Here is a 19,113-nt window from a genome sequence, read left to right as displayed (position 1 = left end):
TGGTATCTGACCTCCAAGTTCTCGTCCACAAAGCAGCTGCTCAGTGTTACTAAAGAGTTGCAGCTGAGAATGCTGTTTCCACAAGTGTTTTGGCATGGGTTTTCAGCTGCACCAGTCACCGCTTTCCCTTTCTCGCAATGCGTGGCCAAAGGGAGGAAGGCTGGTGGAAGAGGGCTTACCTGAGGGTACAGCAGCAGTGCCAAAGGGTACAGAACCGAACACGTCTGCACTTGCCGGAAGTGTCTGGGATGAAGATGGGATAAAGGCATCACCTGGAGTTGCGGGAGTCTGCAGACAGAAGGAGGCAGAGGACATGTGAGACTGGGCTCTGTGGTTATCATGGATGGGGGAGCAGGGGCAGGAAGATGGGAGCATAGAAGCTATCCACAGTCCAGGCCATGTGTGTGGTGTTCAACCCATGGCTGGTGACAGAGACTTTATCAATGGAGTGTGAAAAACGATACCTGTACAGCTGCTTTAAGTGAGATCATGCAATTATTATTGCATATTATTTAGCATCATACAAATTCCTACAGTAGATCCTTAGCTAAAGATGACCTCATGCCAGTTGAGTCCCTGCCTTGGGGGTGTTTGATGGCCATCAAGTTACTCCAGAGTATCTGTCTTTCAGCCTTTAGAGGCTATCAATTTAAATTTGAAATGAGATACACCCACTGGAGACCTATGAGGAGCCCAGTTCAGGGCTTGTCACTGATATGTGGCTGATGAACAGTTGGTGAATGTATGAACCAATAAAGCTCAGCACGTGGAGCCTGGGCCCTTGTACCCAGTGCCTCACAGAATCTTGCCTGAATCTTCACTTGCAAAAAGAAGTAAATATTTTTGAGAAGGCCTTTAAACAACCACACCCATACAGCTGCCTGCTGGGACCTGCTGAATGTCCATAAGCTCCACGGCACGAGCTGGGGATCAGGTAGGGGACAGACAGGAAAATGTCACACTCATTTTATAATGTCTATACCCAGTGACAGTGGCCTTTTGCCTACAAAGTGTAAGCCTGCTGGATAGCATAATGTCTGTGCTGGTTTTAAAAGTTTCCCTTGGAGTACATTGGGGCAAGCAATTAATCGTGAAACCATGGCAATTAGACAAGGCCATTTTTAGACCAGCAGCTTGTGGCATGAACGGCATTGTTCCGAGGATTATTAAGTAGCAGCAACACTGCCATGGGCCGCTGTGTTAAGCACTTTTAAACACAATCAGCACTCTCCTCTTCCCCACATGACCTCGGCTGAGTCACATGACTCAATTCTCCCTGGGCCAAGGGTTGCTCATCTGTACAATGCCCGGGAGAAGGCTGCAAAGGCTCTTCAGGCTTTTTCAGCTCCAGAGTCCCACAGGTCTGTGATGATGCTCAGTTCCTGGGATGGAGAGGATGAGAATGGCTAGGGCTGCCCCACTTCCCTGGGGACAGGAGCTGTGGCCCCCTCCTGCACTGATGCTCCGGATATCAGGTGCTGGCAGCAGGATAGCTGTGCCTGGCTCCCCTGGTGGCAGCTGTGGGTGGCACAGTCTTGAGCCATCTGTCCTCTGAGGTGAGGTTACAGCCCTTTCTCTGTGGGGCGCATCTCACCAATGAACCCCAGCACCATGGCCGGGGTTTGCACAACTGCAGTGCCCAGATGAGCCGCCCCTCCCGGCAGCTCTTGCTGGTGTACCTGCACTGAGGGCTCTCCAGCCACCTCTGGGGAGCGGCGGGGGACAGGGTGCTTTTGAATGTACCCAGTATTGGGATTCAATTTTGCTTGCGTTTTCAGTCTGTTTTGTTTTTCACATTTTCAAATTTGGGCTTCCTGCAATCTCTGTCCTCTGCAAGCTTTGGCCAACATACCCCTGGCTGGGAATCCAAAGCTTCTTGAAAAGTACAGGGACACTTGGGTCACGGTATGCAAGGCTAACAGTCAGGCTGGGTAGGGAGAGAGAAACAAGGATGGAGAGAGGCAGCAAAGAAGGTGAGAGGGAAGGGGAGACTGGGGCAGGGGGAGAGGGGCGTCTGCTCCTGGGTTGATGCCTGTGCTGTGCACGGTCTCATTTACTTCTCAAAACAGAAGCCGTATCATAATTCCTGTCTTTTTTGTGTGGGTGTGGACTAGTGATTGATCCCAGGGTCTTTGCACTAACCTATATCCTTAGCCCTGGTCTCACTAAGCTGCTATGTTGCTCACGCCGGGCTCAAACTTGTGATCCCACCTACTCAGCTCTCCCTTTTAATGCTTAGGAGGCCACCAGCAATATGAGAGATACAATCAGACTTTTTCTTAAATATCCCTACATGTATTGTGTGCTCAGGTAAAAAGTCATGAGCAGCTGCATATTTGTAACTGACTAAGGTAACACCATGATGCTGCAGTGATCAGTGTGGTTACAACATGTTTTGTAAGCGTGTGTTGTATCTGATAGTGTATTATCTAAGAGAGACACAATGAACTCTGGTAAATATGGCTGAATTATTTTCTTTTACAACTTCCATATTATAACTGAAAAGAAATACAAATCATGGATTTATTATATGTTACTATATAAATGTAATAAATGCAAATTTGCAGTATTTCAGTTATTTTCCTGCATTTCAGCACATACTAGTAGTGATACACATGACCTCCACTGTAATTCTCTGGACTGCAACCTCCTGGGGGTTAACAGCAGAGGAAATGGAGGCTCAGGGCTGCTAATTCACTGTCCAGGTCACAAGCTTGTAAGAGCCAGAGGTGAAATTCCTCAGCAGGTGTCTAAGACCCAAATACCACACTCTTGTTCTTTTGTAGCTGAGAAAAGGCAGTGGAGTGGCAGGACTGTGTATACTTACGGGGGGAGAGGTTATATCAGGAGGGGTGGACATGTCCCCAAAAAGTTCTAATTGGGTCACAGCCTGAAAAGACAAAAGGATAACCATGTAACCAAGAAAGCAGAGGCTGCTAGGCACAGCTTTAAAACAAAATGAGGAAAACGAACATTTCTCTCTTTCAAGGTGACTGTAAGTCCAGTCAGTCATTACTATACCTCTCCATCCCAAAGGCAAGAGCTTGGTGCTGTCGGACCCTATTCCTGCTTCTGTGAGTCTGGGTGTTTATCTAGGGCTGGTCAACATCACCCATTAGGCGGCTCTCATAAGCTGTAACACCACTCCCCCTTGTTGGCTGTCAGCTGCCAGCTGCCAGCACTGTGTCTCTTCTTAGGGGGACAGGGGCAATTCAAAGTTGCTTTTCTCTCCAAAGTGTAGTCACACAAATAAGATGCCTTCTGGTGGAAGGACAAGAGATGACTTCATGCCACCTCTCAGTAAGTGCTCTCAGTAATATGAACTCAGGGAGGTAGAATTCATCACCCCCATTTTTTTGCAGAGGAATAAAATGATTCTCACAGAAGTGACATCAAAGTCACCCAGACCAGGATTTGAATTTTCTGTAGCTAGAGCATGCCATCAAATATGCAGCCCTGAAATAGTCTATCTTTGGGATAAAAAATGTAGTTGGAGGTAAAGAAAACATTTCATTTAATTCCAGGAAAGGCTTCAAAACCAGCCCAGTGTATACACTATCGATCACTCCTGGAACTCCATCCCTGCAGACACTGCTTTATCCATCTTCCCATCCATCACAGGGAGGCCCGCGCAGGGCTGGCTCAGCAGCCCACAGCCTCCGACAGATAGACTTAGAATTAATCTGCATACACTTCTAGCTTCAGAGACCACGGACAGTATCCTGCCAGCATCCAGTCACCTGACTTAGTTACGGAAAGTACACAGTAATACACTCTATGTAGACAGTTCCACTGAGGAAAATCCACTCTCCCTTCAGCTTCAGATTATGAGTGCTTCTACTATGGATACGGAAAACCAGCCCTTCACAGAAGGCACCAAGAGAGTGTCATGGTCTTGTCCTGCCCTGCAGGTCCTCTGCACACAGATTCTGCTCCAACCAGCGCATGGCTGTATCTCTAGGATTCACACAAAGAACAGAATGTTCTTTCCTTCCCACTAACCCTATCTGTATAGTTCAGTGCCAGGGCTCCCCTCCTGGATGATGGGGATGGTGATATCTGCTCTATGTATTCATGGACAACTTATGGGTTGAGCATCCCTATCTGAGTACTTAAAATCCAAACACTTTTGAATTCCAGTAAGATGCCACAAGTGGATATTTCTATACCTTATCTCACATGAAGGGTTACAGTCAAAATACAGCTGCACTAAAGATGCATAAAATCATCTTCAGGCTATGAGTTTAAAGTGTACATTAAACATAAATGAATTCTGTGTTTAAATTTGGGCCCCAACCCCAAGATATCTCATTATGTGTGTGCCAATACTATAAACCTGGAAAAAATCCAAAATCCAAAACACCTGTGGTCCCAGGCAGAGCAGGTAAGGGATGGTCAACATCTAACTGGCCTTGAAGTTTGGCTAGGCTTGGTTATAAAAGCACAAAAGGCTCTTTTTCTTGAAAGCTAAGGAGCTTAGCCTGGTAGGACTCACTTTCCACTCTTCTTCTCTTTGAGCTTCCATTCCGCTAATGGTGCTTGGCACACATGTGGGGTCTCAGAAGGATTAACTTCCTTCCCAACAATATTTTTCCATAAACCCTGAGCAAGAGTTAGATACACAACGCTGTGCTTTGCTGGGAGCACAATAAATGGAAATGCCAAGTGTCAGTTTGCATGGAGCTCACCATCTTCTGGGGTCTGTGATCCGTAGATAGAGATCACCTCAGGCAGATGCGGCTGCATGAGCCAGGAACACTAGGGAGAGGTGGGGTGTGAGCAGCAGGAGAGGAGCAGCTGAGTGGACAGGGCCAGGCTGTGGTGGGATTGGGTGTGATTCGCAGTTCCCCGCCATCTCTCTCCTGACCCATTTCCATCTCTTGCGGTAACTGATGTGGCAGTGGGTGCGAGCGAGGTGGCAGCCTGCAGGGTGTCCTCCCCAGCCTGGCTGGCCTGTGGGCACCTGCCTTTGTGTCTTCTATTACTGGGCGATGCAGCTCCTTTGGATGCCCTCCCAAATTCCGAACAGGACTAGCTGTTTTTAATGAATTCAAATCAAGCTCCAGGTGGCCTTGTGATTGGAACTTGACATTTTTTAAATGGCCCACAACTATTTTCAGTGTTAGGAAAATATTAAAATGAAGTTAATAATTAAGTCACACAATTTACATTTCAAATGTATTGAACTTGCGGCATACTTTTACTAACATCATAAATATAATTTATTGGCTAATTTTCTCCTTAAGCACAACTTTTAAAATAACCTTCCTTCTTTGAGCTATTGGCTCTCCTCTTGCCTGATGATTTTCACTCAAGGATTAAACGGGAAAAAACAGAGGGAGGCATAAAATACAGATTGTTATTTCATTCCATCGGATTTGCCATTTAAATAGAACCTCGAGTTAATTAAATTTTATAGAAAAAGGGGATTCTTGGGCCATAAAATTAAAAATAATCTGAATAACCATGTATGATTGAGAATCTGGAGTAGTATCTACTTTCATAGCCCTCCTCCCCATATGAACCCCATTCTTTTTATTTGTAACCTAATAAACCATGATCTATCTGAAAATATTGTCCTAATTAATCATTTTTAAGGCCCAAGAGAATAAACCTAAGAATTCACATTTGTAAAATGCTTTCTAGCTTACAATACACTTTCACACACACACCGCCATTATGTCTGACCCTCACTGCACACCATACATAGTGCCGTTGTCACTCTGTCTTACAAAGGAGTTAACTGCAGAGGGTGGGCAAGGAGTTTGCTGGTGATAAGTCAGCCAAAGACAGGATGGACCTGGCCCACAGAGCAGTTAACACTTTGTTTCTCTGTCTGTTCCTTCACCAAAGCTTAGCTAGCCTTGCTAAATGGTGGAAGCCCAGATCTACAATCTCTTCCCCCAGGAGCCAGGGATGCCAGGAGGTGTGCTGCAATGCACGCCCACTGGAAAACACTGGGGATGTTGCCCAAGATGTCTATTTGCTAGGGCAAGATCCTTCCCTCCCTGGCATCTCCGATGTCTTCTGGTGGGAAGAGATGTAGCTAGAGATGGCAGATATGTCCATTCTTTGGGTTGCTGGGTAAGCAGAGTGACACTAGAAGCTGACAAGGCCAGTGCAGGAGAGAAGCTGGGATGTCTGGGAAGCAGCCCCTCTGCATCTCCGTCAGGCTGGCCTTGCCCAACTATGCTTTCATAGGCACAAGTGCTGGTTCCCAGGACCATCTAAAGCGCCACAGACTGCTATTACAAGAGCCTTCTAAGAACTACGCCACAACACCCAGAGCGCTAGGGGGAGATTCTGAGGGCACAGTTGTAACAGTCTGACCCCCAAGACACTTTCTCACAGACCCACTCCTTATGTTTTGGCATCAGGAGCCCCCTGGGACCTAAGAGGCCGCACAGGTATGGGGATGCCTGCACGCTTCGGTGACTGCGCTAAGAGCAGAAACGGCAGCAGCCGCCACATGCTCCTGTTCCTACTGTCATGAGATGGCTGCTTTCCGGAAAGATAGCCTACAGAGGCAGGACATGCTGAGGACAGAGCACAATAGGCTAGGAAAGCAGCGGCCATCCCAGGGCCTTTGCGCCGGTTCTTCCCCCACCTAGAACTCTCCTTGCTTCCCTCTCCAATTTCCTCTCCCAACTCTCCTCCAGAAAACAGCTAGAATCCTTTTTTTTTCTTGGCAGTGTTTCCTAACTCAATTTGCAGCCCATCCTATTGTCCAACACAGCTTTCCAGACACTTCCAGACTAGTGGTTCTCAGCCTTGCCTGGGGAAAAGTACTGATGCTTGGCCCCACCCGAGTCTATGAGGAAGAGCCCTGGTCCTGAAACTTTAGAAAGCTCTCTTAGTGATTCCAGATTGCTGCCAGGGCCGATGATCTCTGTCCTAGTGGCTTGCTGATGTTCAGGGGTGATACTGTTCACTTCCTGGTATTCAGAAGGGACAATGTTCACTTCTTAATATTCAGGAGAGACACTGTTCACTGGCCTGTGCATCAACCAATCTGAGCAAACACTAGCTGCAGACCAGGACATCTACCTGAGGGTGTATACTGGGCAAAGAGCAGCCTGACTATTGTTGGTTCCCAGTGGTGTACGTGCACATCTTTGTGTCTGAACTCCTACTCCCCTATGTGATACTATACTGCACTATTCCATGCTAAGCAAGGCAGGGTGCGCTTCCCTATCCTACTCTACCCTCCCCTCCCCTCCTCTCCACTGTCCTCCCCTTCCCTATGCAATGCTACTGCATGCGGTCATCCTGTGAGCTTCTCGGGAACAGGGGCTAAGTCTTCCTCACTCCTGTCCCTCTAGCATCTCTCACAATGTCTGGGACATGTTAGGAGCTACAAAAAAATGAAAACGCAGGGTGCATATTTCCTCCTGCCTCCCCTGTACTACACACACATGTACACACACATGTGTACACACACTCTGACCTCAGCCTTTCTGTGACCATGAGAATGGGCCCCACTGCAGCAGTGGAGAACGGAGCACTTGCTGCTGAGCTGGTGGCTGGGGATGATGCAGGGTGCACAAGAAGGACCAGAAGGGTCCTCGCTGCCCACAAACCTTGAGGGCTTACCTTTGCTGCCTCAAGAATCTCATCCAAGTCCACAGGCAAGTTTCTGTTCTGTAACCATAAGGCATGACTGATGAACATGCAAGGGATGATGGCACATGACATGAAAGAGTTAAGCAGACAGAGCCCTCTCACTCTTACCGGAGTCGCCACTGCAAACCGCTCTTCAAAGTCTTCAAACGGCTCGCTGTTCTGAAAGCGTAAGGGATGATGAATGAGGATGGAGTGAATGACACACAGATGACATGGATTTATGAGTTTAATGATGACCGTATCTATGGTTTACACTCCCATGGTCGTAGTGGGTGGGAGCTCTTGTCAATGGACTGTGCAAATCCTGGAATATGCTTCCAGCACAAGCAGATGATAAAACATGGGCCTGATTAGGAAATACAGCAATGGTAGATTTGGACAGTGGAAATCCATCTCCCTGCAATTACCAACATTCCCCGGCCAGGCTGCAGATAAAAGCAAGGGGTTTACACTTCAGATTGTTCATTTAAAAGGAAAAAAAAAATTCCCATGCTTTAGCTAAACTGGACTCTTGGCAGCAGCTAGTTATCTGTCCTTTGTGCTTCCTGTCCTTGCTGTGCAAAGTGCGCTACTGCTCGTCTCTGCAAGTGCAGTGATCACCAGCTTCCTGCTGCCCAGCCCCAAGCACCTCTCCCACAGAGCTCTCTTCCGTGCCCTGGGCAGAGCTGCCCTTCTGTGTCCTACTCCACTGGGGGCTTGCACAAACCAGGACGGTGTGGCATTTATCCCTGAATCCCCAGGAGCTCCGTGAGGTCTACTATATAACAGTGTTCAAAATGTACGAACAAACACATGTCTTCAAAGTCACTGGCAACTGGCCAAATCTAATTGTTCTCTTAACTTTAAATTGTATGTGCATATTACATATCATTGACAACATAGATAGTATTTAATATACATGCATATTTTAATGACCATGTTTGGGTCTACATGTACAAGATAATTATTCTTTGGATGATTTCCAAGTTGTATAATGTTAATATAGATCAGTGACTACTGGCATTAAAATGCAGTCTTATGCATGCACAGAAATGACTGCATCAGTTCCTAAGTTTAGGAGTGCTTTAGGTTGGCAGGGGAGGAGCATGAAAAATACCACCTGTAGTCCCAAAATACTGCTCATGTGCCAGAAATCATTTTCACCCATCTGTAGAAAAGTGCCCATGGCTTCCTTCTGTCCCAGGCACAGGACGCAGAGCAGAGAAGAGCCAGTGTGCCCATGACCACAGTCACAGGGCCTTCAGGCAAGTTCCCCATGAATCCAGCCATTGGTCACCTGGCTACCAGGCTGTGGGTCACCACAACTCAACCACGGCTACCGAGATTAAAAAGCCACCATGTCAAATAAATGTATAACAACGATTATTACTATTACTATTCTTAGGCCAGAGGTAGGGAGCTGTGGTAAGACAGCATCAGTCTAAGTGATCCTATAATCTACCATGTGGCCTAAAGGTTAAGGTTATGTTGCTACATCCTTTATAAATTCACACACTCCTAGGGATTTATGGGAGGGCCCCTACCAACTAGCTCTGGGTCATAACTTTTAATAAAAACATTTTTTAGTGTCCAAAATCTCATTACATCTGTCCAATATAAAAAAGCAAATGGCTTCAGAGCATGATGGATGAATTAAATAAATTTGAAAAACAGCCTGTGGTGGAGCCTCATAAAAGCCTCACCATGTCCCACATAATGAAAATGTGGGAGGATCACCAGCATGAGCTGGTGACAGAAGAGGTGGCCTTTGGTGAGGTGGGGAGCTGTCACGGCATGGGGGGAGTTTTATAAAGTCCAACAAAGCTTGTTCTGGCATTTGAGGAAATGCATCTCTGGAATCACAGAGGTGGATCAAGGCCTGGTTGTGCCACCTCCTGAGTGTGTGGACAGATCAATTAGCCTGGACAGATCAATTAGCCTCAGTCTCCTCATTTATAAAGTGAAGTTGGTAATGGTGACATCCTCAGGATTACTGACAGGATTAACTGAGGTATGTGTGCCATCTTATTTGCTATTAGGCACACAGTAGATGCACAATAAATAGCAGCCATTATTTTCTATGTTTTAATCTTACTGTGGGTTTATTTTAACAATGTGAATGCACGCATTTTTTAATACTGGGAAGACAGTATTATGTGGTCCTTGGAACAAGAAAGAGAAAGAAACAAAAATCTTGCTGGATGCCTCTCGTTAGAAAACTCTTCCATCCAAAATCATGAGCCAGACCCTGTGTCACGGGATATTCAATACTTCCCAACTTCCCAATCTCCATCCTGAATCTCTTAGCCCATTCTTGACCCCATATCCTCCCTCTCACCTTGCTCCTAAGCACAATCTGGTTTGACCGTATTCTTGCCACTTCTATCTTTGGTACCTAGTGCTGAGGTTACCTTACTGTTCCTCTCTGGCTGTGTCACTGCTTTGGGCTACTTCTCCCTCTCTGAGGGAGCCTTTGGTGATAGATACCCTGTGAACTTCAGCCAGCCAGTGGGACATGCCAAGATGAGACTCTTGGGCAGTATCTGGAAGGTGTTCCCTGACTTCACCACATCTACAACTCTAGCTTTATCCGCATTTATCACTACAGGTTCACTTCATTTTCTTCAAGTCAGTTTTTCTTCTGGTAGATCTATTTTTCCATACTTACTACCATAGCATGCATATACCTTTGCATTCTGCTTTTAAAAACTCCAAATGATGTCAAATGTACTCACAACTTCAGCTCCCAGGGAGGAATTTAAAAAGATGTATTCTCCTGGGTTGTTCTGGTACAGTTCGATCTTGAGTTAACATACCAAAGGGCCCAAATAACTTAAGCAAACTATTAGGTCCTAACGGAATGCAAGAGACAAAGAACAGGACCCTAAACAAATGGAAGAAGCCATGGAGGGAGTGAAATGTAAAGGGAGCAGAGGCTTGCTTTCTGAACATGGAAGACCTACCTGCAACCAGGAGCATTGCTGCACTCTGTCATGGTCACCATTCACTGTTGCCCAAAAGTATAAAAACCCAATGAACTTAAACATCTATAGTGTCCACCTTATGGAACCCCCCCCAACAAACAAGGAGCTTTTTCCTTTTATTCTTTCTAAACAGCATATATCCAGTCATTCCTCACTGCTTGCCATGTGCTGTTTCATCTGCTTCAAACTTCTTTTCCCCAAAACCAGGAGCTAGATCATAGCACCAGAAGAAGCTGGTTACCCCAAAGAGCTCTCCCCTGGCTGTACAGTCCATTCTCTGAGGGAGTGTCTACAGGACCCTTGGTGCTGAGCCCCACCGTCTGGGGCTTGAATTCCATTGGGTTAGATGGAGCCCTGGCTTCAGCAGTTTTTTTTAAAGCTCCCCAGATGATTCTAATGAGCGGCCAGACTTGTGAATCAGGAATGGATTCTCTGTAGAAATAATCAGTGAAAGTCCTACTGGGAAAAGTGAAGGCATCTTGATTGATTAGCTAATTGATTAATTTCTTCAGCAAACATTCACTGGGGTCCTTTCCACTTGCTGTGCCTGGCTAGACAATGGAGATATGAAAATGAATAATACACCATCGTAGCTCTCATAAGCGCAGAGTAGAGCCACTATGTGTGATCCTACAGCTCAGGGTAGACAGGAGTGGGTGCGGGAGGACACGATGCTTTTGGAACCCAGACCAAGGCTGCAAAAGAATGAATTCAATTATCCCTTTAGAGGGCTCAAGAGAAATGGATTAACTTGAGTGATTTGTAGTTGTACTGGGGTGGGAACGATTAAGGGCATCTCGGGATTCCAGACCTCTGAATGCACGTTACCTTTCCCCAGTGAATGATTTAGCGGGAAAGACACATGCTAATGAAGACTAATTCCTTGTGGGGTATCTAGCAATTTCTGCTCCCCATCGCCTCTAGCCAAGAGTAAACAGCCCCTTTTCAACCTCTAGGTAGAGAGAGATGGGAAAAACTCTGAGTCCTAAGGTTGAGCATAGAAACTATGGTTTTAGTGGGTGATTTCCCGTACTGTTCCAGAGATCTTTCTGGGATGAGGACGTACGCTGCATCTGTCCCGTCCAATATGGTAGGGACCACAGGTGGCTGCTGTGGGCCTCAGACAGGGCTAGTGGGGCTGATGAACTGAATTTTAAACTTTATTTACTTAATTAACTAATTAATTTCTAGCTAAGTAGCTACATGTGGCTACTATATTAGACAGCACAACTCTAGATAAAACATATTAAAAAGTAAAAAAATCAAATAAACTTCCACTGAGTGGGTGCCTCCTAAATACTAGACATATTCCTTCCTTATAAATTCTTTTTTACTCTTTGAAAGAATAGCCTACATTTGCATTAACTGGAAAATTTCTTCAGGGGAATTAAATTCTTTGCTATGTCTAGACAGTCCTTCAAACTCAAATTCAGTTTGCAAAAACAGCAACCACCTTCTGGATAGAGTTTTTTTTCATTGCCTGGGCTTAGCCAGAGCCAGAAATTTGTGAGGTTTTTCAAAGGAAGTAAAGATTCATGTTTCAAGTGGAAATTCATGAAGCCTCATCATCACTCAAACAAAATGAAATCCCATTTGATGCCCAAGTGTGCCAGACCTCCTGAGATGTGGGACTCAGTGTTCTTGCTGGGCTCAATGTCGTGTCTAATGAGGAGCCGGTTCTGTTCTGGGGACTTGTCTTTCTTTGCGTATGTGTGTGTGTGTTTGAGACAGGGTCTCACTATGCAGTTCAGGCTGCCCTTGAACTCACTCTGTAGCCCAGGCTCGTCTCCAACTCACAGTGATCCTCCTGTCTCAGCCTCCCAAGTGCTGGGATTATAGGCGTGCGCCACCACGCCCAGCAATTTATTTTTTTTGGTACTGGAAATCGAACTTGGGACCTTGTGCTTGCCAGGCAGGTGCTTGTACTGCTGAGCTATATCTCCAGCCCTCGGGACTTGTCTCTGAGGCACCTGAAAAGGTGTCACTAACTATACAAATCTCATTTGGGCAGCCAACAGTCTACCCTCCCCCAGCCACCATTTCAGGAGGACCCCAGAGGTTGTCTAACAGGCGGAGGGAACTGCGCTGTGAGCCAGGCAGGCATGGTAGATAGTTCGGGGCACAAAGCTGACCAGAATGGACTAACATGAATGAGCGGGACAGCTGGGGCTGCAGGATCTGATTACATTCTTGCCCAATGCAATTTTCATCTCTTGTCAAGAACACTAAGTTACTTGCTTTTGAAAATGACAGATACCTAACGTGGGGCGTGTGATGGTTTTAGGACAGTGGTTTAGGCAAACCTACAGCTTGTGTGCTGCAGGGGCCTATTTGTATCACTGAAAGCTCTAAAAGGTTTGCCATCACTGTTTTAGGAGGTGGAAAGAGGAAGAAAAAAAGGGGAGAGAGCCAGAGAGAGAAAGAAAAGAGAAAGAGAGAGAGAGGTAAGGCACAGTCCAGAGTGCAGTCCAGAGTGCAGCTCTAGCACTGTTATTCTCTACTTGAGCCTCAGTTTCCTCCTCTACAAATATGATGCTTATGATGTGGGCTTGCTGAGGTGTGGGGAGCAGACAGACAGATGTCCTTGGAAACAGCATGGCAAGGGCAGAGGATAATTTCAGTAGGTGTTAGAGTCCCCTTTCCAAAATTACAGAAGGGGAAGGCAGAAGAGAGGGGGGGAAAAGGATAAAAAGAAGGGAAGGAAGGAGGGTAGCTGTAGAATTGCTTGGCAGGTGCTATGGTTTGAATGTTTTCTGTCCCTTCAAGGGTGTGCTGTGATTCAAAGCTTGGACCCCAGCACAGCAATGTGGGAAGGTGGTAGAACCTTTCAGGCTGGGGCCTAGCAGTAGGTTCTTAGATCAGAGTGGTGTAAAATATTCCTCTTGTAACTCCTTTGGCAGTTTTTGTGCAATCCCTTGACTTCTCAAGAAAGGATTGTTATAAAAGCTTGACCCCGAGCATTTTCTCTGCTTCTTTCCAAACTATGGCCACTCACTCTGATTTTTTTTTTTCTTTTTGAGACAGGATCTTGCTACGCAGTTCAGGCTTGCTTTAAGCTCACTTTGTAGCCCAGGATGGCCTCGAATTCACAACAATCCTCCTGCCTCAGCCTCCCAAGTGCTGGGATTACAGGCATGCGCTACCACGTCCCACTTGGCCACTTACACTGTTATAGCTTATTCCTAGGTGTCTCCCTAAAACCTCAGGCACTCACAGGTGGCACTTTTTGGGAGGTGACTGGAGCATGGGTGTGATAACTGGATTAGTCCCCTGACTGCTTTAGCATAGTTCTGGGTGTGGACGATGGGAAAGCACCAACCAATAGGCTTGCAGCCTGAATGGAATAAAAGGGAAAGAGAGGCTCGCTGTTTCTTCCTGCCATGCCATAGACTGTGTCTCCTCTGCAATGCCCCTTTGCCATGCCACCCTGCCTCAGGGCCAGCTGACTATGGACTGAAACTTCTACAAACAGTGAGGTAAAATAATCCTTTCCTACTTCAACTTGTGGGTGTTGGGTATTGTGTTCTAGCAACAAGAAAGTAACTAAGACTCTCTGACACGCATTTCCACCATTGCCATCTGCCACTTACCAAGAGACCCTCACCTGAAATGACCCCATGCAGATGTCATGCTCTTGAACCTCCAGAACCATGAGCTAAACAAACCTCTTCTCTTTATAAAGCTATTGAATCATGTATCTTATTGTAGTAACACAAGGCTGACTGGAACAGTACGTGAGGTTAAGCAGGTACCAGGTCATTGGACAGTCTTGGGAAATACTGGTTCCAGGGAAGGGCAAGGTCACCTGGAGAAGCAGCTGAAGGTTTAACACAGTCTTTGCATGTGGACGCTCAGTGCAGCAGCTCCTGTATGTGGACTTGCTCCATTTTTAACACTGGGCTGTTCTGGGAGTCGGCTCAATCATTCTACCCTCCTCCTTCTCTCTTTCTCTCTCTTCCTTTCCACCCCTTATGCCTATCTTAGACAGATAGACAGTGAGTACATGCTGTCATGCCCACATTTCCTACAAAGTACCTGAGGATGAAGTTGGTGGCACAATCGGCAGGCAGATAATGATTGTGTAATAAGACACAAAAACTAATAAGTGTGGTCTCAGTGACAGTGACAGAGAAACACAATGCAGAGTGTGATGCCTGGGAAAAGATGGGGCCAATGGCTGGGTGGTGGTACTGGTGACAATGATGTCTGTCACATGACTGTGATAATCAGCCATTCATTCACTCCACACCATTTATTAAGCATGTGTGAACACAGTCTTGCCCTTCTACCACATGAGGAAGACAGCAAACAGGGCACTGTCATAGAGCTGATGTTTTAAATGAGAAAATTAACATAGAATCTTTCGTATTCAGTGCCTCGTTAAGGGGAATGGCATGATTTGTACCAGCAGTACTACTGTCCAACTGTCTACCATTACTAAACATACAGGACCCAGCTCAATCTCATTGGGTCAGGAAATGTGACACCACACAGACATTCTGAGGGCAGCAGCACACTGAAACTTGACAGCAGCAGTGCTGTGGTCTGGACAGTGGGAAGTTACTGTAAAGACAGAGATGATAACACACCTACTTCTGGGGTGATGCCAACACAGGCCCACTGATGGGCATTTTGAAGAAACACTGGGAAAACCATCACAGCCACAGGGCTGTCCAGGGGCACAGGGAGAGCCCATGTCCTTAGCCTCGTGCTCACACACACCTGGGTGCCACCTCCTGGCCTCAACCCATGACTCATCCTGAAGGTCTGACTGTTCACAAGGAGGCTTTAGGGGTTTGTGCCCTCTTCATTCCTTTTGCTCCCTCTTCAGGCAGAGAGGGTGGCTGCCAGACAGCTTGGCTTCTCTAATGGCTTTCAACACCACAAATAGATTGGTAGAGGTGTAAATATGCATGAAAAGCCAGAAAGTAAAGCAGAATGTGGTTTCCAAAAGCTTATCGTTATTTGTTTTTCATTATCCCTTCCTTTCTCCCTTCTCCTTTTAAAAGTCTATTATGCTAGTTCCATGTTAGCCAAAACTCAAGGATTTTTCAAAAACTCCTAACAAGACTTGGCATCTGTTCAGTGCTTTGTGAGGAGGGGGTGACTGAGAATCGTGGTGATGTGAAATTGGGCCCTGTCAGCAGGCTGACAAAGCTCCCGCACTTCAAGAGGAGGACAGGGGCTGCTCCGGAGCAGTCCATAGCCCTCCCTAGTGGGCGCCTCTTCCAAAAGGCTACTGCACGGGCCAGATGGCCTCCAAACAGGAGCAAGAAATGTGGGATGGAGCTGAAATGGAGCGATAGGAACAGAGGCTCAGGCAGAATGCGGAGCAAATCACAGGCAGCCACAAATGGAGAGATGTCACAGCAGAGGAAAAAATAGTCAGGAGGGCTCTGCCTGCTGCTCCGACAGCCGTTCTGTGCAAAATGTTTTTCCTTTTCTTCTCCAGAGGAATGCAGATTTTACCAACTTAGGAATCCAATTCCTCATTCACTGCTTCCTTCCTGGGCTGGACACTCAAGGCATGAATTTAATAATTAATAAATTCTTCCGGAGTGCCCACCGTCGAGGCCCTGTGCCAACATTGAGCATGCAGGGAGTCGCTCCTTCGCGAGCTAGACAGCCAAGTTAGGAAACCAGAGGATACTAACTGGAGTCAGATGTGAGGAGCGTCACACAGGGAGCCGTACTGAACTCCGAAGAGCAGGTACGGTTCTCATGGCTTCAGTGCCACCCAGAGAATGGAAGCCAGCTCCACTGGCAGGTGCCAGAGAGAGAACTGTTTGTATGAACAGCATTTGACGAGTTCACACACCTTTGCACTTTCTTTGTTGTGGCTTTAGGGACGGCCCACCTAACAAGGCTGTGTTGAACCTCAGCCGGGAGAAGACACAAGGCAGTCTAGCAGGGCGCTGATGCATGGCAAGACCTCCACAAGGGCCTGCTTATCAGGTGACATAGCTCACTGCCAGGCTGGCACAGTACGAGTCAGGAATAGGGAGGTCTTGTAGTGCATATCTGATGGCATTTTGAGCTGTTTCATGAATTGCAGGAGAGTGGAAGAGACTAGAAATCTCTAACCTAACTGACCCTTATATACTTTATTTGCAGGTGAACATACTGAGAACTCCAACTTCCTCAACACCCTAAGAACATTAGTGGCAAGTTTGTGTGGACATGCTGGGTTCCTAATGCCTTGTCTCGTGCCTTCCCATTCCATCATAATCGCTCTCACGGTTGCAGAATAAGAGGACACAGTAAGCCGGGGTCAGACCAGAAGCCAATTAGCCTGGCTCCCTTTTTACAACAAGCAAATGAAGGCCCCCAGGAAACTGGCCTGCTCACATGTAAAACAGTGAGGGTGAGGGTTACTTTATAGAGCTCCATGACCCACCTAAGACATGCTCATCACAGTCTGGACTTGGAAGGCAGACTAAAGGTTCAAAGTCCAGAGGATATTGGAAAACATTCTCAACTGTCTCCACTGACTGTCCAACTTACAAAATAGTCCCTAACTTTGTATCACAATTTCAAATGTCCTCTTACAAGGTCTGTAAGTATTTTTTTTTATCCTGTTATGATTTGGCATAAAATAATCTCTCAAATTCATTGTCTTTCCCATCTCCATTCATCTAACATGCCTCTAGAAACTTGGATCTAGTTAAATCTTCAAAGTCTTCTTCCATGACCTTCAAGATGAAGGAGATGATTCTTGTATGAGCATTACACATGTCTAGTTATAATGGTCAGTTGCCCTCTGTACTCAAGACTGTGACTTTGTAAGGTTTTTGTATTCCTAACACTTCCAGTAACCAGCTCAGAGGAAAATTACAATGAAATGATACATTCTTTTTTTTAAAAATGGAGTGAATAAATGGATGAACTTTAAAAAACCAAACAGAAATAAATTTGGCAACAGTATGACTTATGACATGGAGAGTAGGGGAATCTGTATGGTGTTTTCAATGTTTTCCATGTATGCGTACACACACACACACACACACACACACACACATTCATGCACATATTATGCTCCCAGAGACCTGGCATTTGCTGTTATAAATTCCAGAAAGGATGTCATATCCATTCTGTCATTTGAACTCATGAGGCTTTATAATTAGGGTAAGTGGTCCTGGTTCTAATTCTAACTTCAAAAGTACTGGGAAGATGTTCCAAAACATGTTACAAGATCAGGGATTTGTTGAACTTCTAGCCCTTCTAGTCTCTGGATATCACTTCTATGAAATCTTTCAAGCCTTATCAGTGAGGCCCTCCTTCCCTCAGAGTAGCACCAATCTGAGACAGTATTTACTCTTTGAACTCTTGCCGGTATCTAATCTTGCTATCCCTTTGGTTGCTAGCTATTGGTGAAGCAATTAGAGCCTATACCTTACAGTTTCTTAGATTAAACATGCCCAAGGGACTTCTGATCTCCCAGACCTGTTTTTCCTTAAATTCTGGTTTGCATGAAGACCAGTACAGTGGACCCTTGACTTACAAACTCAATTTGTTCCTGGGAGTTGGTTGTAACTCAAGTTGTCAATTGAAGGCTCAGGCTCTACATGGTCTTGGAAGTCTCTCTCCTGTACACAAGCAGATCTCCATGTCCTTGGAGAGACAGTGGTCCAGGATCTGTCAATTAACCCCCTACAGGAAAGGATGTTGTAATGTTCCTTCCGGAATGCTTTAAGTGTTAAATCTGTATCTGAGACCATCCGGAACCACAAGTGGCTGGCACTCAGGTCCTAAGTTAAAACTAAAATTCTGGTCATCACCCATGTTGTTTGTATGTTAGCCTGGTTATAACTCAAGGGTCCATTGTAACTTACATCCAGAAGCAAAGGAGGAGAAAGAAGATGACAGCAGTGTTCTGTAGACTCCTTCTAGGACCTTTACCCACTGAACTAAAGATCTGCTACGTTCACCTTTTAAAATTCCACCATGGCCCAGCAGCACCACCCTAAAGGCCAATCCTTTAACACAAGGGCTGCCGGGGACATTGAACATCCAAACTCTATCAGTGCGCTCCACTCCACTGTCTCACACTGGGACTGTCAATCCTGCCTTATACACACTACTCTAGGAGCAACGGAGCTCATGTCCGTTGTTTTGATGGCTGTGCTCTGGTCTCTGGTTTATTTTTCTCCTTGTCCTCTGACTTTGGACACCTCATTTTGAGAGATTATTGCAGCTAGGAAATGAAGATAGCACAATCAATGAGCTCTTACCACAGACATCAATAGCAGAAACCCTTGACACATGTGTTCAAGAAAAGACTCTTCAAGTAAAGTGGTCCACATTGCCTTGGTTAGGTCACAGGTGGTTGAGAACATTATTTTTGGTTTGACAAAGCTACCAAGAGAACATAAGCTATCCCTTCTGGACTAAATAGAGAGGAATGGTCAAGTAGTTGCACTAAGATCTCATCTTTTCTTGTGCAGCTTTGCAATCTGCTCTTCATCATTATGCCATGGTAAGGAAGACAAAAATTATCAAACGAGCCCTGTCTGAAGATGAGGGTGAC

At 46.0% G+C, this 19,113-nt stretch overlaps 1 protein-coding gene across 5 annotated transcripts in view; it reads right to left on the bottom strand.

Moving 5' to 3' along the window:
• Dab1 (Dab, reelin signal transducer, homolog 1 (Drosophila)) overlaps positions 1–19,113 on the bottom strand; it is a 395,969-nt gene that overhangs the window by 24,186 nt on the left and 352,670 nt on the right. For 3 of the 5 annotated variants that reach the window (XM_013521740.1, XM_013521743.1, XM_013521744.1), the window contains 4 exons: positions 7,732–7,782; positions 7,594–7,641; positions 2,828–2,890; positions 180–288 (listed from right to left, as the gene is read on the bottom strand). In XM_013521740.1, coding sequence (XP_013377194.1) covers positions 180–288; positions 2,828–2,890; positions 7,594–7,641; positions 7,732–7,782 — 271 coding nt within the window. The remainder of the gene's footprint in view (positions 1–179; positions 289–2,827; positions 2,891–7,593; positions 7,642–7,731; positions 7,783–19,113) is intronic. The other 2 variants (XM_013521741.1, XM_013521745.1) reach the window with 1 other exon arrangement.

The sequence above is a fragment of the Chinchilla lanigera genome, unplaced genomic scaffold (assembly GCF_000276665.1).
Source record: "Chinchilla lanigera isolate Chin_1 unplaced genomic scaffold, ChiLan1.0 scaffold00063, whole genome shotgun sequence".
In the NCBI taxonomy this organism is placed as follows: Eukaryota; Metazoa; Chordata; class Mammalia; order Rodentia; family Chinchillidae; genus Chinchilla; species Chinchilla lanigera.
This window is presented reverse-complemented; position numbering and strand designations above follow the sequence as displayed.